The following is a 24,720-nucleotide window of genomic DNA, read 5'->3' as shown; positions in this document are numbered from 1 at the left end:
AAATGTCACCCTAAAAAGTGTTCTTCTTAATGATTTACACCATCCTTAGTAAAATTAACTATTAATTCCTTCATATCATTTAATACCTAATATATATTCACATTTCCCCAGGTGTCTCAAATACCTTTTACTAATGATTTTTTCCAACAATGACCCACTAAGGTCCATACATTTGCATTTGATTATTATGTTTTAATCTGGAATAGCGCCTACTACCCCCAACCCCTGCCACTGCTTTATCAGAGAGGTCAGTTGTCCTGTAAGATATTCCACCTTTGTGATTTGTATGATTTTTTGTTTGTTTTCATTTAACTTCTATATTTCTCATATTCCTGGTAACTGCAAGTCAGGTCTAAAGACCTCACTAAATTCCTGGAAAACATTTTTAGCAGGAATGCTGTGTACTTCATGCACTGTCACAACTGGGAGGCATAAGTATTTGGATCTTGAAGATTTAAAGACTTCTAATTGGTTTTTTCTTTTTCTTTCTTTTTTTTAATTTAATATTATTTATTTATGTATTTATTTTTGAGACGGAGTCTCACTCTGTCGCCCAGGCTGGAGTGCAGTGGCCGGATCTTGGCTCACTGCAAGCTCCGCCTCCCGGGTTTACGCCATTCTCCTGCCTCAGCCTCCTGAGTAGCTGGGACTACAGGCGTCCGCCACCTCGCCTGGCGAGTTTTTTGTATTTTTTAGTAGAGACGGGGTTTCACCGTGTTAGCCCGGATGGTCTCTCGATCTCCTGACCTCGTGATCCGCCCGTCTCAGCCTCCCAAAGTGCTGGGATTACAGGCTTGAGCCACCGCGCCCGGCTCTTTTTTTTTTTTTGAGATGGAGTCTCGCTCTGTCACCCAGGCTGGAGTGCAGTAGCTCAATCTCGGCTCACTGCAAGCTCCGCCACCCGGGTTCACGCCATTCTCCTGCCTCAGTCTCCCAAGTAGCTGGGACTGCAGGCGCCCGCCACCATGCCTGGCTAATTTTTTGTATTTTTTAGTAGAGATGGTGTTTCACCGTGTTAGCCAGGATGGTCTCAATCTCCTGACCAATCGCCTGGCCTATACTAAACTAGTTTAAGAAATATCAAGGAGATTTCAAAATTAGATCAGTGAACAGAATTTCCAACACGCTAAATATGAAGCTGAAAGATGTGCATCTCCTTTTTATACACGACTTCACTTGTAAATAGCCCCAGCCCTCAAAAAGCTGTTTACTGTGGTGGAGAAGGGATAGAAGGGGAGAAAGAGATGATACCAAAATGAAAGGACACACAGCAGGGGATAAGTATGGCCTCCATGGAGGCAAAGCCTGACAGCACTAACAGCTGGAGGCTGTCAGCAAACTGCTCCTTGAAGCTGAAGGGCAGATTGTTTTTGATGGGCCATCAGAGAGGCATACCTCCAGGGCTGCCCATGTGATAAACAGTGGGGTCAGTTAGAGGGGTATGATCTACAGCAGCTATCCCTTAAAGTCCTGACCTCAAATGATATGCCTGCCTTGGCCTCCCAAACTGCTGGGATTACAGGCATGAGCCATCATGCCAGGCACTTTTTTTTTTTTTTTTTAAACAGAGTCTCGCTCTGTCACCCAGGATGGAATGCAGTGGTGCAATCTCAGTTCACTGCAACCTCCATCTCCCTGGGTTCAAGTGATTCTCGTGCCTCAGCCTCCCAAGTACCAGGGATTACAGGCACGTGCCACCATGCCCGCTTAATTTTTGTATATTTTGTAGAGATGAGGTTTGGCCATGTTGGTCAGACTGGTCTCCAACTCCTGAGCTCAAGTTAGTGGCCTGCCTCGGCCTCCCAAAGTGCTGGAACTGCAGGCGTGAGCCACCGCATCCAGCCAACAATTCATAAGTTTTAAAATGCACACTACTCTGAGTATTGTGACCAAATCTCCAGCCCCTCTGCCCAGAACATGAATTAATCCTTTGTCCAGCGCATCCACATTGTCTATGCTGTCTACCTGATAGTCACTTAGTATCCATCTCAGTGATCAAATCAACCTTCAGTTTTGCAGTGCTTGTTTTCAACTAACCCTTATTTTACTTAACAATGGCCCCAAACCACAAGAGTAGTGATGCTGGCAATTCAGATATGCCAAAGAGAAGCCATGTTTCCTTCAAGTGAAAAAAATTAAAGTTCTCAGTTTATTAATGAACAAAATCATTATGCGGAGGTTGCTATACCTATATTAAGAACAAATCTTCTATCTGTGAAACTGTGAAGGAGAAAAAAAAAAAAAATTCATGCTAGTATTGTTATTGTACTTCAAACTGCAAAAGCTATGGCCGCAGTGCATGGTGAGTGTTTAGTTAAGATGCAAAAGACATGAAATTTGTGGGTAGAAGACACAAACACAAATTTACTCTGAATGATGGCAGTCTGGTTTGGTACTATCCTCGGTTTCAGGCATCCACTGGGGGTCTTGGAACAGATCCCCAAGGATAAGGGGGACTACTGTATCTTCAATTCTAAGGATTTCTTGAAATAAGGAAATTAAAATATTATATGTGTTGAGAATATACAACATTGTACAGAATGAGTTACTGACGCGGTGGCTCACACCTGTAATCCCAACACTTTGAGAGGCAGAGACGGGCGAATCATCTGAAGTCAGGAGTTCAACACCAGCCTGGCCAATACGGTGAAACCCAGTCTCTACTAAAAACACAAAAATTAGCCAGGCATGGTGGTGGACACCTGTAATCCCAGCTACTCAGGAGGCTGAGGCAGGAGAATCACTTGAACCCAGGGGATGGAGGTTGCAGTGAGCTGATATCTCGCCACTTCACCCCAGTCTGGGCAGAAGAGCAAGACTCTATCTCAAAAAAAAAAAAAAAAAAAAAAAAAAAAATTGATGTTTTTAATGTGGATGAAGACATTTTGCAAAGTAAAATAAGCCAGACATGAAGGACAAATACTGTATGTTTCCGGCCAGTTGCAGTGGCTCATGCTTATAATCCCAGCACCCTAGGAGGCCAATCACTTGAGGTCAGGACTTCGAGACCAGCCTGGCTAACACAGTGAAACTCTGTCTCTGCTAAAAATACAAAAATCAGCCAGGCATGGTGGTGGGCACCTGTAATCCCAGCTACTTCGGAGGCTGAGGCAGGGGAATCACTTGAACCTGGGAGGCAGAGGTTTCAGTGAGCTGAGATCATGCCACTGCACTCCAGCCTGGGTGACAGAGCAAGACCCTGTCTCCAAATAAATCAATATTGCTACTAATGGGCTCCAATAGAATAAAATTCTAGTAAATGAATGTCCTCTTGGCCTTGAGTATAACAGATTTAACTTGGTTCAGATACTCTTTGCATAACCCAACACAAATCATCTCCCAATCTAATTACTATAGACTCTAGCTAATTTATAACCATAGGAAACATATTTGTTTGCATAACCTGGAACTGAGAATTGTTCACATAATCCAGGATTCATAATCTGGGATCCAATGATTAGACAGTTGCCCTCTCCTGGTGAGTTTTAACACTGCAGTCTACTCAACCAAATACTAGACTGAAACTACAGTCCCCACATAGAAATCACTGGCAAATGAGTCAGGTGGGGAATGCCCAGGCATAGAAGGGTTTCTGGAGGTGGACAAAGCAAACAGCAGAGAAAAGACAAAAGCAGGGATAGGTGGGGAAGAAGGGAGAAAGGATTCAAATAAATTAGTAAAATATTATATCAAAATTAAATCGACTGTCAGAGATTACAATGATTCCTCTATATCATCCTCTCAGCTCTGCCACTTTCAAGATACAGTCTTGGGAAAGTTCTCTCTGTGCCCCAATTTCCTTACGTATAAAATGGGAATAATATTGCCCACCCCATCGTGCTACTGTGAAGATCAAATGAGGTAACACATGTAAAAACTCACTGCTTAGCACAAAGTAAGCAATCAGCAGTATTTGTTACTCAGACATCAGTCGGCTCAAGCATTGCTTCACCCATTCGTGCTCCCATCTCCCAGCATTGGTCAAGTTCCTATGCCAAGTGCTCTCACTGAGCTGTGTTTTTGTTTATCATCACATTTCTCAATCTCACAACACATTTCTATTTGTGATTCTATCTGCTACACTGTAAGTTCCATGAAGGCAGGAACTATACCTGGTTTTGCTTATCCTGCATTCCCAGCGTTCAGTGAAGTGTCTGGTACTTGATGTCCAATGAAATTACAGTAAAATTCCTAGTAATTTTTAAAATAATAGTGTTTAGTACTAATACAAGTTGAATTGTGCCATCCGCCAAAAAAGATATGTTGAAGTCCTAAACCCCAGGTATCTTAGCATGTGACTTTATTTGGAAATAGGGTTGTTGCAGATGTAATTAGCTAAACTAACACAGGCATACTGGAGTAAAGCAGACCCTCCCTCATATGACTGACATCCTTATAAGACAAAACAAAAATGTGGACACTGACAGAGGCAGCAATTGGAGTGACGCAGCTCAAACCAAGGAACACCATCAACTGACAGCCACCACCAGAAGCTGGGAAGAGGCAAGGACAGCCTCCCCCACTACAGGTTCTGGAATGAGTATGGTTCTGCTGACCCCTTGATTTTGGAACTTTAGTCTCTAGAACCATGAGACTGTTTATTTCTGTCATTTAAACCACCTAGTTTGTGGTACCGTGTGAGAGCAGCCCTGGAAATCTAGTGCAAGTATCAACCTGATGGCTTTGCTTGCCATAGTGAAGTTATGTATATTGATTTTTCCTCCCGTGTCAGAAAATTTGTTTATAGATAATCAATTTTAAAACAAACTATTAGGATTGGCTTTTCTCCCCCTTTCTCAGTAACTTCCTAACTGTTTTATTCCACTTAGACATGTCCAAAATTCCAATTATATAATATGTCAAGTGCCTTGTTATTTTTTTCTTCTTTATTCACAGTGCTCTTTCTGGCAATGAACACAACTAAGTCCTATATAAGTGATCATTAACAAACCAAACACAAAAATTATTAATGGATCAAAATTTGAATGAGCTACACATCTAAAATAGTACTTCTTAATCAGATGAACATTTTTATAACATACTTTAAAACTTGGGACATAAACTCACCTTTCACCCATGATATAGGGGAGAATAGTAAATAATTTACGTTATTATTTCCCTTCACATCTTAGAAGTTGTTAAAATTCTTAGTTCACCACAGCAGTCTAATTTAATAGATCAGAGAGGTTTGTGATTAAAAAAGAAAAACCTTTTGTGACTGTTACCACATTTCAGTATGAAGTGTCTAAGATGCATTTTTGTATAAACAAAGTATCTAATTGCCTCCCATTATCTTTAGCGAATAGACATAATCTTCCAGTGAAAATGGCTGAGGTGGGGATATGACTCACTGTCAGTGTCTGTGCTTCCTCAGCCCTCACAGGGAAGCAGTCAGCCACCTCCAATGCCATCTCTCACGCTGGATTATATGCATGCTTCCCAAAATTTTGAACTGTTAACATGATTTATGAAAACTGTCTTGGCAGACAAGACAAAACCTACTTTAAACTAGAAATGTGAGAGTCAAGACTCTTGCATATTCCCATAAACTCATAAAAAACAACTGATGGAACAATTTATACTCATTTAATCCTTGGTAGATAATGCTGTCTGAAAGGCTGTTCCCATGTATACCTGGAAGGGTCAGTTACAGGGGCATGAAGATCGAGGCCCTTGGAGAATAGCACTCTCCAATTTAACTAAGTGTAGGTTCTGAATAAAAGAATAGTGGAAACTCAGGAAAGGTACCTTATATACAAAAGAGAACTCACCAAGATAAAACCTTGAATATTTAAGAGAACTAGGATATAGCTAAACTGAAATGGGACAGAAATAGATCAAGATGAGCTGGTCTGAGCTGGTCCAAGGATCAGCTTGTGATGTAGATTCAAAGGACAGCCAGCTCCTGGGAGAGACGATAGCATCTCCTCCAGCCCTCCTTCCTAGCCCATGAGCTACAGTCCAGTAGTGAACAGTACTAAGAAATCTGCATAACCCTGTCACAGATGACCACAGATGTTCCCATGGTAAGGTACACACTGGAAAGTAGGGAAAAGGTACAAAAGGAGGCAGTCATGGAGAGATGCTGCAATGTAGGGAAAACTGAACAAATTCCCCAGAACGCCAGGAGTTTGGATCAATCCACACAAGAGGAACTGGGGGGAAAACACGATTTTGAAGAATGTAAAATGCCAACTTATTCTAAATTTTACAACACTTAAGTTAACATTACTAACCAGGAGTTAAAATACAGAATACAGATACATAAAAAGATAAAAAGTCCTGTATCTTGTTTACAAGCACAGAAAAGTAACCTTCAGAGAAGTATGTTCCTATCCAAAAACAATATATAGTGGCCACTTGACTCACACTCTCTAAAGAAATAAAAGGGATTGTGTAGAATTGTTTATGTACCTAAAGATGTGGGTTCCCACTCACTCCTATCTCCCACCAGTATCATTCCTTCTCCCTGCCATCCAGGTTGGTCCAAGACCCAGACCATCACATTTCAGATTCATTTCTTTAAGTTCAGCATCATCCTTGTTCTCACTACTCTGTCTTCTCTTTAATTATATATCTCTTTAAAAAAAAGAAATATTAAATCCTTAGATCCCCTAGATACAGGTTTTCAAACTTTTGACTACAACCTACAGTAAGAAATGCATTCTGGCCGGGCGCGGTGGCTCAAGCCTGTAATCCCAGCACTTTGGGAGGCCGAGACGGGCGGATCACGAGGTCAGGAGATCAAGACTATCCTGGCTAACACGGTGAAACCCCGTCTCTACTAAAAAATACAAAAAAAAAACTAGCTGGGCGAGGTGGCGGGCGCCTGTAGTCCCAGCTACTCGGGAGGCTGAGGCAGGAGAATGGCGTAAACCCGTGAGGCGGAGCTTGCAGTGAGCTGAGATCCGGCCACTGCACTCCAGCCTGGGCGACAGAGCGAGACTCCGTCTCAAAAAAAAAAAAAAAAATGCATTTTACATCTGGAGTCAGTGCACACACACAAAATTATACCTATAAAACCTACACAGAAGTTTATCAAAACATTTATCCTTACTATATGTGATAGACTGATCTTATCCATTCTACTTTCTTTTTATTGTTGTTGTTGTTCTTGTTGAGATGGAGTCTTGCTCTGTCGCCCAGGCTAGAGTGCAGTGGCACAATCTCGGCTCCCGGGTTCAAGTGATTCTCCTGCCTCAGCCTCCCAAGTAGCTGGGACTACAGGCACGTACCACCACACCCAGCTAATGTTTGTATTTTTAGTAGAGACGGGGTTTCACCATGTTGGCCAGGATGGTCTCGATCTCTTGATCTTGTGATTTGCCTGCCTCAGCCTCCCAAAGTGCTGGGATTATAGGCTTGAGCCACTGTGCCCAACCTCTACTCCACTTTTTTTTATTTTTATTTATTTATTTCTTTTTGAGAATGAGTTTTGCTCATTGCCCAGGCTGGAGTGCAATGGCGCAATCTTGGCTCACTGCAATTTCTGCCTCTTGGGTTCAAGCGATTCTCCTGCCTCAGCCTCCCAAGTAGCTGGGATTACAGGCATGCACCACCACGCCCAACTAATTTTTGTATTTTTAGTAGAGACAGGGTTTCTCCATGTTGGTCAGGCTGGTCTCGAACTCCCGATTTCGGCCTCCCACCGCGGCCTCCCAAAGTGCTGGGATTACAGGCGTGAGCCACCGTGCCTGGCTACTCCACTTTTTTTTTTTTTAATGCTGTTGACCCAATTCACAGTTTGAAATACATAGAAAAGGTACACTGATTCAGTTCTTTGTGTAGCACTATAAGCAAGTGGCTACGAGTTCTGCATCAGACTCTATGGATTCAAATACCAGCTCTACTGCTTGTGCCAACCTCTCTGCCTCAGTTGCCTTGTCATAGGGATAAGATAAATGTTTACTTGAAAATTGGAAGATTAACCAAGACCATCCACGTAAAACTTTTAACCCATTAAAAAGTATGGTCATGCATTGCTTAATAAATGGGGATACATTCTGAGATACACTTGAAAAATGCAGTTTCATATCACAAACATTGAAGGAAGAGAGTGCTTACACAAACGTAGATGGGATCGCCTACTACACACCTAGGCTACATGGTATAGCCTATTATTCCTAGGCTACAAACCTGTACAGCATGTTACTGTAATGAATGCTGCAGGCAACTGTAACACAATGGTATTTGTGTATTTAAAGAGATCTAGGCCAGGTGGGATAGCTCACGCCTGTAATCCCAGCACTTTGGGAGATGAGGAGAGGAGAGGGGAGGATCACTTGAGCCCAGGAGTTCAAGACCAGCCTGGGCAAAACAGACTCTGCCTCTATTTTTAAAATACAAATAATAATAATTTTAGAAAGACAACTAAACATAGAAAAGGTACAATAAAAACATAGTAGAAAAGACTTAAGATGGTATGTCTGTGTAGGGCACTTACCATGAAAGGAGCTTGCAGAACTGGAAGTTGCTCTGGGTGAGTCAGGAATGCATGGTAAGTGAAAGTGAAGGCCTAGGACATTACTGTACACTACTGTAAACTTTATAAACACTGTACACTTGGGCAACACTAAACATACTTTCTGTCTTCAATAATTTCAGCTTAATGTATTTAAAACTTTGACTCTTTTGTAATAACAGCTTAAAACAAAAACACATTGCACAGCTGTGCAAATATACCTTTTTCTATTTTTAATTTTCTTAATTTTTTTCCTTTTTACTGAGGCTGCAGTGCAGTGGTGCAATCTCAGCTCACTGCAACCTCCACCTTCAGGGTTCAAGTGATTCTCCAGCCTTAAATAGCTGTGACTATAGGTATACGACACCATGTCCAGCTAATTTTTATATATTTAGTTGAGATGGGGTTTCAACATGTTGGCCAGGCTGGTCTCTAACTCCTGACCTCAAGTAATCCGCCCACCTCAGTCTCCCAAAGTGCTGGGATTACAGGTGTGAGCCACCACATCTGGCCCAATTTTCTTAATTTTTAAATTTTGTTAAAAACCAAGACATGGGGGAGAGGAGAGGAAAAAACTAAGACACAAATAAACACATTAGTCTAGGCCTACACAGGTGAGGATCATCAAGACATCACTAGACAATGGGAATTTTTCAGTTCCATTGTAATCTTATAAACCACCTTCATACATGTGGCCCATCATTGAATGAAACATCATGATGTAATGCATGATTATATTCAATTAATGGCTTATAATAATCTTAAATGGGCCGGGCATGGTGGCTCATACCTGCAATCCTAACACTGGGAGGCCAAGGCAGGCAGAGATCCCTTGAGCTCAGGAGTTCGAGACCAGCCTGGGCAACATGGCAAAAAACCACCTCTACCAAAAATACAAAAATTAGCCAGGCATGGTGGCACAAGCCCGTAGTCCCAGCTACTCAGGAGGCTAAGGTGGGAGGATCACTTGAGTCCAGCAGACTGAGGCTGCAGGGAGCCAAGATTGTGCCACTGCACTCCAGCCTGGGCAGCAGAGCCAAACCCTGTCTCAAAAACATGAAAATAAAAAAAATAATAATAATCTTAAATGGTCCTCTCCATGGACTATTTTTCTGAAACAGGGTCTCCCCATGTTGCCCAGGCTGTTCTCCTGAGTAACAACTATCCTCCTGCCTCAGCCTCCCTAGTAGCTGGGACTGCAGGCATGCCACAAAACCTGTCTTTATATTGTGGTAAAATATACATAAAATTGGTCATTTTTAGCCATCTTGAAGTTACAATCCAGTGGCATTCACAATGTTGTGCAACTATCACCACTCTCTAGTTCCAGAACACTTTCATGACTCCAAAAGGAAGCTCCATACTCGTTAAACAGTCACAACCCATCTCCCTCTTCTCGCCAGTCCCTCACAACTACTAATCTGCTTTCTGTCTCTCCATCCATGGAATTTTTTTTTTTTTGAAATGGAGTTTTGCTCTCGTTGCTCAGGCTGGAGTGCAATGGTGCGATCTTGGCTCACTGCAACCTCCGCCTCCCGGGTTCAAATGATTCTCCTGCCTCAAATTCCTGAGTAGCTGGGATTACAGGGACCTGCCACCATGCCCGACTAATTTTTGTATTTTTAGTAGAGACTGGGTTTTCCCATGTTGGCCAGGCTGGTCTCAAACTCCTGATCTCAGGTGATCTGCCCACCTTGGCCTCCCAAAGTGCTGGGATTACAGGTGTGAGCCACCGTGCCAGGCCCATGGACTTTTTAAACACTAACACTTGACCAGAACAGGGTTTTTTTGTTTTTTTTTTTTTGTTTGTTTGTTTGTTTTTGAGACAGAGTCTCCCTCTGTCGCCCAGGCTGGAATGCAGTGGTGCAATCTCCGCTCACTGCAACCTCCTCCTCCTAGGTTCAAGTGATTCTCCTGCCTCAGCCTCCCAAGTAGCTGGGATTACAGGCGCCTGCTACCACACCCAGCTAATTTTTTTGTATTTTTAGTAGAGACCGGGTTTTGCCATGTTGGCCTGGCTGGTCTTGAACTCCTGACCTCAGGTGATCCGCCCACCTCGACTTCCCAAAGTGCTGGGATTACAGGCGTGAGCACAGAGCTCGGCCAACCAGAACAGTTTTCTAATGTGGAATGATGTATTCTTTGCAGTCAGTAATCCTCTTTAGATGAATCTTCACTCGTGAGATATTTCTGCTAACCATTTCTCAAGTAAATCTGTGAGTCACTTTAGGTAATTCTGTGACCTATCTCAGGGTCAGAAATCCCTCTCTCTTTGGGTAATTAGATCCATGCTAGATTACAGAACACTGTCCTATGAATTCTCTTAGGGGAGGGTTCCCAAAGCCTGGCCGATGCTGTGGAGTAAACCACTTACTGCGTCTGCAAGGGGTAAAATGAGCAAGGCCTTAAGACATTTCATTACATTGTGGAATATCACACACACACACACACACACACACACACACACACATTTAAAGCCCTAGACCTCCAAAGAGCTGAACCCACAGAAAACTGAAAGTTTATTCTTCAGTCTTTGCATTTTGAAATTGCTTCTGAGATTCCAAACTTTTGCAATCGAGGGGTAAAAAAAGTGAACTTGGACACAGAACTGGAAGTCATTCCCGGTTTTAGAGTGCAGCATCATTTCCTTTTGGGGCCCCGCCTCTTTCGCCTTCTGATTTCCCACCCTTCCTTTGGAGTGTGGAAGACTGGGCAAAAAATAACTTTCTTTTTCCCAGGGTCTATTGGGTGGAATCGCTCCATACTCCTTCAGAGAAATAACTGGGGCCGGGAAATTGCCTTTCCAGCGCACTCTTTTTATTTCAGAAAACAGTGAACGGCAGAATGCTTCTTAGGCCAAAGAACTAAATGTCACCAAGATACACAGAAGGTGTAGACTGGAAAATAATGTCTTTGGTCCCAGCTGTAGAAGCCAGAAGCTTTATTTGTTTTAAATATAGACCAACACTGCTTCTCCAGCCAACGGGCAGCAAAGTCCCCATTTTCCACTCTCCATCACCCCACCTTGCATCCTACCCACACTGATTGCATTCCCACCCTCTGGGTGAAAAAGCCGACACGCCTCAGATGCTAACAGCACCGGGTCAATCCGGCTTTATTTTAGGGTGGGAGGGTGCCGGGATGAGACTGAGTCCTGGAACCCAGGGAGCGCTCCGAACCCGGGAGTAGCTTCACTGCAAAATGCGGGGTTGGGGGTGGGGGGAGGAAACAGATTTCAGCAGCAAACTCACCCAATCAATCTCACACCTCAAACTCCGGGGAAGCCCGTGCCCCAAATTGTGCCGAATTTTGTAAATGTCCTGAACTGGAGTAAACTTGAGGTGGACAAAAGAAAAGTACAACTCTAAGACTCCGATCCCCTGGCAAATCAGTGAGAGTGGAGGTCCCCGAGACTGCGGGGAAGGATCGCGCCAAGGCTTCAATCCAGATATACACCCGACAATGGGATCTCAATAAGGAACTACCCAGGAAGCCGTCGCCCTAGCAAGTGCCCAGGTGATCCTTATCGTGGGCAAGTTTGGAACCGCAGGTGCCCCGAGAATCCCGCGCTGGGCGCTCAGGCGAGAGGGCTCCAGGCTCCCGTCCACGCCCACCCGGGGCGCTCTAGGAGGGCTGAGCGCTGGAAGCGGGAAGGGCCCCTGAAAGACGGCTGCAGCGAATCCTGGGGCTGAGAGGTCGCTGCCACCCAGGGCGCCCCGACTGTGCCCCACGCAAGGCCTCAGCAGGGCCTCAGCAGGGCGGCGGGCTAGGGCGGGTTCGGAGGTGACAGCGCCCCGCTCCCTGCGCCAAGAGTGAGGCAACTCCGGAAACTTCCTGGAGCCGGCGCGCGTTTCCTTTAAGCACCGCCCCCGCCGCCCGCACGCCAGAGCAGCCCGCGGGCGCACTGACCTGAGATAGTCTCCTGGTAGCCCTTGGTGAAGAATTGCATGGCCGAGGCCGCCCTCCAGGGCGTCTTGAGCAGCCCTTGCCGCTGGGGGTTCTCGCCTAGTGAGCTCAGGATGGACGAGTAGGCGGCTGCCAGGTTGGGGAGGTTCAGCTCGTTATCCTCCTCGCTGCGGGGTCGCTCGCCCTTCCAGCCGTCCGCGGGCTGCGCGCTCTTGGCCTCGGGCCGAGGGGACTTCTCCGCTGGCCTGCTGGGCCCGGGCCGCGGCGGATCCCGCTCGGAGAACCCATTGCTGCACCTGGCGCCCCGCGGCTTCTCCGCCGGGACCCGCACAGGGCCCTTCTCCATGGACCCGCCGCAGCCGCTGCCGTTCGGGAAGTACCCCGGGGCGCTTCGAGGTCTGCGACTAAACTCTGCCGGTGGCCGCGGACAATGGGCTGTGGCCAGAGTCACCTGAGGAAGGTACGCGACCTGTTTAGGTCACACTCCGAGCCGGGGGCAGCCACAGGCTGGAAAGCCCGGCCGCGCCTCCTTTTTATGGCCCGGCGGCTCGGCCGGCGCCGCGAGGCGCTCCCATTGGCCGGCGCCGCCTCGCGTCATGGCGCTCGCCCCGCCTCTCGGCCGCCCGCCCCCGGGGTCCCCAGCCTGGGTCGCGGCTCTGGAGAGGCCCACAGGGGTTCGGAAGCGCAGGGGGGGAAGGAAAAGGGCGCTGGCCCCTAGGAACCGGCGGGACCCCTCCGCTTATTGCGGAATGAACCGAATCCGAAAAGAGGCAGGCGCCCAGCAGCTGGGACCTCGGTGGGAGAGACTGTCTGGGCTCCCGGTCGCCCCCTCTTCAGGCCAAGAGGGCGCTGCATTGAAGGGCTCCGGTCCACTCGCCCAGTGAAAGATCAGCAAACAGGTGGCCTTGCCTGGAGAGACCGAGTTTAGCCACCGATTAGGAACCAGCTCTTAAGCTTTCAAGGCAAGAGAATAATGTGACTTTAGACTCTTGGGTTTAGTTAAAAACGCACCTGCCACCTAGGGGCCAGGTGGCACCGCTGTCGGGGCCAGTGTCACATCAAGTGGCCCTTACGTGGGTCCCTATGTCTAGAAGGATAGTATTTATGGTTGCTAGAACTTTGATCCTGGAAAAATTGATTTGCAAACGAAGATAGGACTTTCACTTAAAATCCATTTCAGGTGGTGGCTCACGCCTGTAAACCCAGCGCTTCGGGAGACTGAGGCTGGAGGATCGCTTGAGGCCAGGAGTTCGAGTCCATCCTGAAAAACGTAGCAAGACCTCATTTCTATAAAACCCATTGCATTTTCTAGAAACGCAGTTTTTGTGCAGATTTAGTGCTCAGTTGTTTTACAGTTCCATGCAAAGCTTCTTTCCCTAGATGTTAGTACAAATTGTGAAATGCTATTCACCAACTGAACCCTTAACCAGTGACATCTGCTGTAACTGTTTTCTTTGAGATTAAAAAATGGACCTTTTTCCTCACTTGAGGGATTATCAAATAATGCCAAAGGTGAGCTTTAAAACATGTATCAAAATTATATATATTAGGCTCACTTCAGCCTCCATCTCCTGGGTTCAGACGATTCTCCTGCCTCAGCCTCCCAAGTAGCTGGTATTACAGGCACATGCCACCACACCAGGCTGATTATTGTATTTTTAGTAGAGATGGGGTTTCACCATGTTGGCCAGGTTGGTCTTGAACTCTTGACCTCTGGTGATCCAACTGCCTCGGCCTCCCAAAGTGCTAGGATTACAGGCGTGAGCCACCTCACCGGCCATTAATATTTTGTTTCAGAGTTTTTTGTTTTGTTTTTTTCTTTTTTTTGAGACGGAGTTTTGCCCTTGCTGCCCAGGCTGAAGTGCAATGGCGCGATCTTGGCTCACCGCAACCTCTGCCTCCCGGGTTCAAGCTTTTCTTCTGCCTCAGCCTCCTAAATTACTGGGATTACAGGCTCCTGCCACCATGCCCGGCTAATTTTTTTGTATTTTTTGTAGAGACAGGGTTTCGCCATGTTGGTCAGGCTGGTCTGGAACTCCTGATCTCAGGAAATCCACCTGCCTCAGCCTCCCAAAATGCTGGGATTACAGGCGTGAGCCACCACGCCTGGCCTATTTCAGAGTCTAATGTTGATTTTCTGTTTCTTTTTTTCTCTCTTTTTTTTTTCTTTTCTGAGACGGAGTTTCGCTCTTGTTACCCAGGCTGGAGTGTAGTGGCACGATCTCGGCTCACTGCAACCTCTGCCTCCTGGGTTCAAGCGATTCTCCTGCCTCAGCCTCCTGAGTAGGAGAGGTGGGGTTTTGCCATGTTGGCCAGGCTGGTCTCGAACTCCTGACCTCAGGTGATCCGCCTGCCTCTGCCTCCCAAAGTGCTGGGATTACAGGCGTCCGCCTGGCCTAATGTAGATTTTCTGACATAAGCAGGTATTAATAGGCTTAGGATCAGACAAACCAATAGGGAAGCCTGTGGAATTATCCTATACTAACAATGTAGCTTGGTCATTATAATAAGAAATTAGTATTTATGATATGTCTACTCCAGGCGCAGCCCCGTTGGAAACATTCAGGAAAGAAATACGGACATTGCCTAACCTTGTAGGCACCTTTACTCTAAAATGGAAGAAATGTTCATATCAGTGGGTTTTTAAATTTAATTATTTATTTATTTTTAAATTTTAGGCCGGGCGCGGTGGCTCAAGCCTGTAATCCCAGCACTTTGGGAGGCCCAGATGGGGGGATCACAAGGTCAGGAGATCGAGACCATCCTGGCTAACACACGGTGAAACCCCGTCTCTACTAAAAAAATACAAAAAACTAGCCAGGCGAGGTGGCGGGTGCCTGTAGTCCCAGCTACTCAGGAGGCTGAGGCAGGAGAATGGCGTGATCCCGGGAGGCGGAGCTTGCAGTGAGCTGAGATCCGGCCACAGTACTCCAGCCCGGGCGACAGAGCGATACTCCACCTCAACAAAAAAAAAAAAAAAAATTTTAATATATGTATTTAACAGCAGGTTATGAGACTGGATAATTTTTGTATTTTTGGTAGAGATAGCGTTTCACCATGGTGCCAAAGCTGGTCTTGAACTCCAGGGCTCAAGAGATTCACCCACCCTCGCCTCCCAAAATGCTGGGATCATAGGCCTGAGCCACCATACCCGGCCCAGTGGGATTTTTAAATAGAGAATGTGAATATCCTTTGGAAAACCTCTTTGTCATTTTCCTCTTTATTGAAATTTTTAAATTTTTTATTGTAGGTTTTTTTTGGGGGGAATGGAGCCCTGCAACATTTTTTTCCTCTAACTGTACTGCCCACTGTCTGCTGATACCACCTGGTCAGAATTATCTGCTGGGTCTCAAACTATTTCAAACATAGTTGAAGACAACATTCAAAGGATGACCTTGCATTTAACAAATGAAAACAAAGATAACATGTGAGGTACTTTAAAAATGGAGAGAGTAGATAGAGATGCTTTCAGTAAGAATTTATTTTTAGTGGCAATCTTTTGCCTTCCTTTAAAAACATGTGTAAACATTAACTAATATTGTATTCCCCAAAGACAGTTTCTAATAAAATTTTTACCCTAAAAATTAACATTTTCTTAGACGTATTGCCACTGAGTCACCTGCACTTTTGTTGCAGAACAGAGCCTCTGGATACATGCTAACTTGCAAAATGGAGGCAGTGCCTTTTGACCAAATGACCAAAAATAATACAAGAAAACTTTGAAATCACCAACATTATATGAATAATTTAATGGTAAAATGTAGATAGTTGACAAGGATGGTTATAAGTAGCAACAGGAGAAAAAAGAGGAATAAACCAAAAGGGAAGTATGTCCAGAGAATGTATTAGCATAAAATGGTTCAACAGTAATACTATGAGCATTTACACCCAGGAACTGTAACCGCATCCATGTATTTCACCCAGTAAGGGATTCATTTTCAGCTTGGACCCAGTCTGGGAGTTTCTTTCTACCAAAAAGCCAAGGAATTTTTTTTTAATTCTCTAATTTCTAGGACAGCAGCAGAACAAAGAGGCAGATGAGGGAGACACACCAAGTCAGAGAATGAACACTGCAGGGCTACAGAAATGGGCTACAGAAATGTACAAAGAGTTGCTTGCCAAGTGTGATATGATGATACATGTATATGTAGGTTTTCAGCCACGGTACCTGGTTGATAACTCACAGTCTTTTGTTATAATGTTGGGGCACTTTAGGCCTCAGAAAACAAAATCAGTCTCTCTCTCTCTGTCTTTCTCTCTCTCTCACTTACCTTCTGCTCTCCTTCCACTCATCAAAGGCAGGACTCTAATCATCCCCTGCCTTTCTGATTATGGATCATTAACCCTCATTGCAAACAGGGTCCTGCCTCATCCCCTGGAGGAAGGACAGCTGCACAGAGAAGTCAATCACACCTTGACACAGCTGTCCATGCTTCAATCATGCCTACACAATGAACATAAAAGGCCCAGATGACAGGGCTCAGGGAGCTTTTGGACAGCAGAATATGTGAAGGTTCCTGGAGGGTGGTGTGCCCAGGGAGGGCATGGAAACTCCACACCTCTTACCCCATACCTCACCCTATGCATCTTTTCATCTGTATCTTTTGTAATATTCTTCATAATAAACTGGTCCACATCAGTGTTTCCTGAGTTCTTTGAGTCACTCTAGCAAATTAATTGAACCCAAAGACGGAGTTTTGGAAACCCCAACTTGAAGCCAGTCAGTCAAAAGTTCCCGAGGCCCAGACTTGTGAGTGGTGGAAAGGAGGGGCCAGTGTTAGGGACTGAGCCTTCAACTTGTGGGATCTACAGCTATCTCCAGGTAGGCAGCATCAGAATTGAATTGAATAAGAGGGAGGACACCTAGCTGGTGTCCCCTGCTTGGTGTGTGGGAGAAAACCCCCACCCATTTGGTCACAGAGTCTTCTGTGACCAAATGTTGTTGATTGTTGTTGTGGTGTCACAGCAGAAGAAAACCACTTTCAATTTTTCCAAACACCAAGGGTAATAGACAAACTAATATTGGGTATTTGGCAACAGTGATTGGAAAAAAGCAAATTTAAGTGAACTTGATGGAGGCTCTATACTTGAAATCCAAACTCTGGAGGAGACTTTGGATCAAGGTAGAAAGGTACAAAGACAAGGTGGCCAGGCACGGTGGCTCAAGCCCGTAATCCCAGCACTTTGGGAGGCCAAGGCAGGCAAATCATTTGAGGTCAGTAGTTTGAGACTAGCCTGGCCAACGTGGTGAAACCCATCTCTACCAAAAAATACAAAAATTAGCCAGGCATGATGGTAGGCACCTGTAGTCCCAGCTACTTAGGAGGCTGAGGCAGGAGAATTGCTTGAACCTGGGAAGCGGAGGTTGCAGGGAGCCAAGATCATGTCACTGCACTCCAGCCTGGGCGACAGCTTGAGGCTCTATCTCAAGAAAAAAAAAAGTATACTTATCCCATTCCAGCCTCCCAGAAGCAGGACTGTGGGAGAATCCTGTGATGTCTCACTAAATTCACCAGATATAGGCAGAAGCAAACTGAATGGGGGCTCTTACCTTTCTTCTCTTCTGCCTGAGGAGGAATGGAACAACTTTTGGAGACAAAATGGAAGAATATGAACACTAAGCTGATTCTCTAAGATAAAAGAGAAGATTCTCTGAGATAAAAGAGAAGACTCGCCTGGGTGCGGTGGCTCACGCCTGTAATCCCAGCACTTTAGGAGGCCAAGATGGGTGGATCATAAGGTCAGGAGTTCAAGACCAGCCTGGCCAATATGGTGAAACCCCTTCTCTATTAAAAAATATATATATATACACAAAGATTAGCTGGGTGTGGTGGCGCATGCCTATAGTCCCAGCTACTCAGGAGGCTGAGGCAGAAGAATCATTTGAATCCAGGAGGCGGAGGTTCCAGTGAGCTGAGATCACGCCACTGTACTCCAGCCTGAGTGACAGAGCGAGACTCTGTCTCAAAAAAAAAAAAAAAAATAGAGAAGGCTCGAGTCTCATATTGAGTAAAATAAGCCATCCAAAGCCTAAAGGTACCCATAAAGGATACCCTAACAGACATGTGTCCCTGGTAGAGAATCTGCAATAGCATCTCAGAAGAACAGGCAGATGCTAAGAGAGATGCTAACAGAGAGTGCACCTCAGCGCAGCTGAACTCTGTCCCTACCTCCAGATTACCTCAGAAGAAGTGATGCAACACAGCTCCTCAAGCTCCAGACTGCAGCAGAGTAAGGAAAACAAATGGGCTTCTGTTATCATGGAAAACCTGAAGATGTCTCAACAATATTAGAGATACACAGTGTCAGGAAACAGCCACCCAAGCATGGGCAGGGGGCAGAGAAGCAGCATGGCAACCATGTAAACATACACCAGCCAAACAAAACAAAAGAAAACCAAAGGGGAACATCATATGGCATGCAGGAGACATAAAGGCAAAGAATGCAACTAAGAAGAAAGCAAAGCTCATGGAACAGAAGAAAATTCCTCACGAATGTTTGATGCCAGAGACTCACTCAATAAAAGTATAAATTCAGGCTGGGTGCAGTGGCTCATGCCTGTAATCCCAGCACTTTGGGAGGCTGAGGCAGGAAGATCACCTGAGGTCAGGAGTTTGAGACCAGCCTGGCAAACATGGTGAAACCCTGTCTCTATTAAAAATACAAAAATTAGCCAGCGTGGTGGTGGGCACCTGTAATCTCAGCTACTTGGGAGACTGAGGCAGGAGAATGGCTTGAATTCGGAAGGCAGAAGTTGCAGTGAGCTGAGATCACGCCACTGCACTCCAGCCTGGGCAACAGAGCAAGGCTTAGTCTAAAAAAACCAAACAAACAAAAATCATGGATTTAATAAGACAAAAGCCAAAATAATAGAATTGAAAGGGGAGCTATGGATCAACAAAATATATTGAGGACCATCATTATTATAGAATCAATTAGAAAGAACCATGTACAAAGTAGATACTGTTGAAACTGTAATTGCTGACATGAGGAAAGGCATGAGAGTGAACACAGAACAAAAGACAAACATGAAAGCTATTGGAGAAGACAAAGATGATCCAGTGTAAGGATAATTAGGGTTCCTGAGGTAGAGAACTCAATGAATGTGAGGGAATATAATCAAAGATATCATACAAGTGTATTTCTTTCCCAGAAATAAATCCTTACATTTATGTTTGATTGATTTTTGATAAGGATGCCAAGACAATTTAATGGAGAAAGAAGAATCTTTTCAACAAATGATACTAGGACGACTGGATATCTACCTACAAAAGGAAGAAGCTGGGCCTCTATCCCACAATATATACAAAAATAAACTCATCAGGTAGGTGCAGTAACAGGCACCTGTAGTCCCAGCTATGCTGGAGGCGGAGGCTGGAGAAGTCTTAAGCCCAGGAATTTGAGGCCAGCCTGGGCAACACTTATCTAAAAAACAAAAGAAAATAAGAATGTAAGAGGTAAAATTATTAAACTCTTGGAAGAAAATATAGGCATAAATCTTCAAGACCTTGAATTAGGCAACTGGATTTCTTAGAAATGAAACCAAAAGTAGAAGCAACAAAAGGAAAAATGTAGAAAAAAGCTAACAGCCCTGTGATACGGTGGTAAAGAAACAACCTTCAGTTTCACTGTCTGGGTTCATGGCCTGGCTCCATCAATTATCTTTGTTGTCAATGGGCAAGTTTCTTAACTTCTTCAAGCCTGGTTCTTCCTCTGTAAAATGAGTATCATAGTTATAGAGTCTTTTTCATAGGCTTATTGTGAGAGTTTGAGAGATCAACAGTATTAGACATATACAATATGAAAAATAAGTGTTGGCCATTATTAATGGCAAAAAAGTCTTTACACAAAAGCAATATTTTAATTCTAGCAAGGCCCCCTAGATCCTATTGTTGCTACAATTAGTGAAGAAAGAAAAAATTTAAAAATTTTAAAAAGGCAGATCCCTTGGTGGAAAAAAAAAAAAAAATAAGTATTTGGTGCTGATTTACTTAAGAGTCTAAGTATAGATAGGAAACTTGAAGTGTTATTTCCTTTTTTTTTTTTTTTTTTTTGAGATAGAGTCTCACAGTTGCCTAGGCTGGCCTTGAACTCCTGGGCTCAAGAAGTGATCCTCGGCCGGGGTGGTGGCTCACGCCTGCAATCTCAGCATTTTGGGAGACTGAGGTGGGCAGATCACATGAGGTCAGGAGTTCGAGACCAGCCTGGCCAACATGGTGAAACCCCTAAAAAGACAAAAATCAGCCGGGCATAGTGGCACACACCTGTAATGCCAGTTACTGAGGAGGCTGAGGCAGGAGAATCCCTTGAGCCCAGGAGGCGAAAGCCTGGGAGACAAAGTAAGACTCTTGTCTCAAAAGAAAAAAAAAAGAAGTGATCCTTCCGCCTCAGCCTGCTGAGTAGCTGGGATCACAGGCTGGTGCCACCACGCCCAGTTTAAAGAGCTGTTTCTTATCATTAACTGAAAATTAATCAAAAGTTGAAATAAAACATTTCTGTTCCTTGGTTAATGGAAATAGAAAAAAAATTTTTTTTGAAATTATAATGTAAGTCAATAGGATATAGTTTGTTTCAAGATTTTCAGCAATGGATTGTATTAACTGAGGTAAAACTATATTGTAAATACTACAAGTTTGGTATTTATTTATTTATTTATTTTAAAGAAAGGGTCTTGCTCTGTTGCCCAGGCTGAAGTGCCGTGGCATGATCATGGCTCACTGCAGCCTCGAACTTCTGGGCTAAATAATCCTCCTAGCTCAGCCTCCCCAGCAGCTGGGACTAGAGGAGTGAGCCACCATCTAATACTGTTGCTCTCTCAAACTCTCATGCCTAAACTCCACCACCCAGCTGGAGTTTGGGTTTTCTGTTGTTGTTTTTTTAGAGATAGGGGTCTCACTTTGTTGCCCAGGCTGGTCTCAAAAACTCCAGGCCTCAAGAGATTGGATGCCTTGGCCTCCCAAAATACTGGGATTACAGGAGTGAGCCACCGTGCTGGGCCAATATTTTTTTTAATGTACTTAGTGCAACACCTGACAATGGAATTATGAAATGATACCTCAAGAGATGCATTTCACTGAGTAAAATTTACTATTAAATGCCCATATGCTGAGTTCCCAACTAGGCATTGTGAAATGACACCATCCAAGAAGGCTTTCAAACTTATATATGATGAGAACACTGGGGCAGGGCTTTATCAACTGAGGAAAGGACGATCTAGACATGGATCAATATCATCTGTAGAGCGTTATCGCCAACACAACAGTGTCCGCTGGCAGGGCTGTATGTCTCATCTGCACATTTCCACTGCTCCCGCTTCTCCTGAGCTCCTCTATTGGTAGTAGTTATTTTGGGAGGAGGCCTAATTTATCCAGAGCAGAGGATTTGTTTTCTAGTCAGCAGATGCTTTCAAGTTGTAATTTAACTGTCAATGAAAAATAAATAAAAGGTGTTGCAAATTCTGTAAGATCTTAGCAATTCATAGAAGCTCTGTTGTTATTGAATGTATCTCCCTCTCAGTTGCCTGGGGAACTGCATTTTAATGTCACACATCAAGCAGCTCTTTCCTGAATGTAATTGTAGTTTTTCTGATGCCATGGTTAAAGCTGTTCAAATGTTTGGCTTCTGGCAAATATTTTCTAACATCATTCATGACACTGATGGATCTGAAGCAATTTTAATACATTTTTAAATCTCACTAACTTATTAAATAACCAGGGAAAGAATCCTATGTAAATTGAAAATATCTTTATTACCAGAAGAAGTGTCTAGGAAGATACATGTGAGTCTATAATGATATGAGGTTTTCATGACTATGATTGGTTCATTGCAGGATAGCCTATTAGAGGCCAGTCATGATGTCTCATCAGGGTATGCCACATACCAAGATGAAGCCCTATATCAGATGGACCATTGGCTTCTAGAAGTCACCGCTAGATGCTTATCCCAATATCATTTCTCCCTTCTTTTACTAAAGGATCTCCAACTTAGTTCGGAGAGGCCTGGACTTAGTTCAGTACACTTGGACTTGACTTTAAAAAAACACACACATATTTTCCAAGTTCCCTGCAGTTACAATGACCACATGACATAGTTCTGTCCAATCAGTTATGAGTAGAAATTGCTGGATGGCACTTCTGGGAAAGGCCCTTAAAAGGGGGCAGATTGTGCTCAGCTGACAGATCCCCTTACAGCCTTCACATCCTTCTCTTGCCAGGAGCACAGAGGCCATGCTAGAGGCGGATTTGCCATCTTGAGGCCAGGAAGTCACAGGAAAATGCTCAGGATGACTAAGCAGAAATATGGAAATATGCCGAGCCCCTGATGACACGGCAAAGCCTCCATCCAGCCCTGGGCCACCTCCGTCCAGACTTCTCATCACTCGAGAAAAATAAAGCAATCTGTTGTGCCAATTTATTGAGTGTTTGAATCCCTGTCATTCGCAGCCAAACACAATCATTAACTGATACAAAATGAAATTAAACCAGATAACAATGGATATAATTAGCAAGTCAAATTTTTATTGATAACTCTGCTGTATCAGTAGTCATACACCCACCACTAACATGACAGTTTGAGTAAGAATTCCCTGACATAATACAAAATATAACAACATCATTCTAGATAATTGAAAAGTAAATTATCAGGTAACCTTTGGCCATATTCCACTCTAGCCCCACTTGGGTCCTGCCAGAGGCTGGGTCCCTCTCAAACCAATTCCCTCTTCTCAAAGTTAGCACTATTTGTCTAAGTCCTTCCTACCAGTGCAACGACCATAATTCCTGTCCATTTGTTGTATAAATTAGTTCATCTGTCACTCTGGCCCCAGCCTACCTCAGCCCTGAAGGTCATGTACTTTCCACCCTCTAAAAGATATTTTGCTTATTACAGATAGTTCTCTCCTACACCACTGCTGCAGAATTCTGTATTAATTCAAACTACCATTTTACCTCTACTGCATATGTTATCTCAAAATCTTGAAGATTCCTCAACCAACTTTTGGCTATTTGTTGAAGTTCTTTTTTTTTTTTTTTTTTTTTTTTGAGATAGAGTCTTGCTCTGTCGCCCAGGCTAGAGTGCAGTGGCTGGATCTCAGCTCACTGCAAGCCCCGCCTCCCGGGTTTACGCCATTCTCCTGCCTCAGCCTCCCGAGTAGCTGGGACTACAGGCGCCCGACACCTCGCCCAGCTAGTTTTGTGTATTTTTTAGTAGAGACGGGGTTTCACCGGGTTAGCCAGGATGGTCTCGATCTCCTGACCTTGTGATCCGCTCGTCTCGGCCTCCCAAAGTGCTGGGATTACAGGCTTGAGCCACCGCACCCGGCCTATTTGTTGAAGTTCTATATCACCTAATATCTGTGAAAAAGCTTGATCCATCACAGAAACTATTGACTAAAAATGTATGGATCGAGTTTATTTAAAGTCCTAACAATTTCTTAATCCTCCATCTATATAATATATGTTGTTTTTCTATGTCTAAGAAATATGATAATTAATACTGATATAATATCTATTTATTTATACCCATCTCATCCCATGAGAAAATTCTGAGTTAATGTGCAGTTCTGCTCAGGTATTAGATTAACATTTTCATAAGGAATGCTAGTGACAAAAACAGTTGAATTTTAGGCTGGTAGGGAGGTATTTCTGAGCAGGAAAGCCTGAGTGACCCTCAGTTTCCAACATATAAGAAGTCCTGGGCCAGGCATGGTGGCTCATGCCTGTAATCCCAGCATTTTGGAAGGCTGAGGTGGGCAGGCCACTTGAGCTCAGGAGTTTGAGACCAGCCTGGGCAACATGATGAAACCCAGTCTTTACACAAAAAATACAAAAAAATTAGCCAGGCATGGTGGCCCATGCCTGTAGTCCCAGCTCCTGTTCAGTCATTGAATGGAGCTGGCTTTGGCTTTCATGAACAATGAAGTGTGGGGAGGATGAGATTTGGAATGAGAGGATGAGATTTGTCTAATTTTATGGAATTAGACAAAGGGGTACATTCCAGCACAGCAGTAAGTCCTAGGCCTTGGGAAATAGCATCCTGTAGGTCTGTATATTTGCAAAGTTGTGGAGAATCTAAAAGGAAAATTGTGTATACTGTCCTCTCCAAGGCTACCTCATTTTCTTTAACTCGCTGGTTTATTTGACCTGTTTCATTCCTTTTGACCTCTTTCACACCTGTCCAAATCTGCTTGTCTCACTTTTATTATATATATAATATTAATTATTATTTTAAAACATAAAAGATACTTCTAAATTGGTGAGCTTTTATACATATGCATATATCAATATGCAAAATGTAGAACATATTGATCTACATGCAAAATGATCTACATAGGCAGTTATAAATTTTATTTTATT

At 44.2% G+C, this 24,720-nt stretch overlaps 1 protein-coding gene across 2 annotated transcripts in view; it reads right to left on the bottom strand.

The window, feature by feature from the left end:
- The window catches only part of GCH1 (GTP cyclohydrolase 1), a 51,054-nt gene extending 38,119 nt beyond the window's left edge, over positions 1 to 12,935 (bottom strand). For both annotated transcript variants that reach the window (XM_023231019.3, XM_026455338.1), the window contains exon 1: positions 12,371 to 12,935. In XM_023231019.3, coding sequence (XP_023086787.1) covers positions 12,371 to 12,713 — 343 coding nt within the window. In that variant the 5' untranslated portion in view covers positions 12,714 to 12,935. The remainder of the gene's footprint in view (positions 1 to 12,370) is intronic.
- Between the last annotated feature and the right edge of the window lie 11,785 nt (positions 12,936 to 24,720).

The sequence above is a fragment of the Piliocolobus tephrosceles genome, chromosome 6, assembly GCF_002776525.5.
Source record: "Piliocolobus tephrosceles isolate RC106 chromosome 6, ASM277652v3, whole genome shotgun sequence".
Lineage (NCBI taxonomy): Eukaryota > Metazoa > Chordata > Mammalia > Primates > Cercopithecidae > Piliocolobus > Piliocolobus tephrosceles.
The sequence above is the reverse complement of the archived record's forward strand: the minus strand, read 5'-3'. Positions and strand labels throughout refer to the sequence as shown.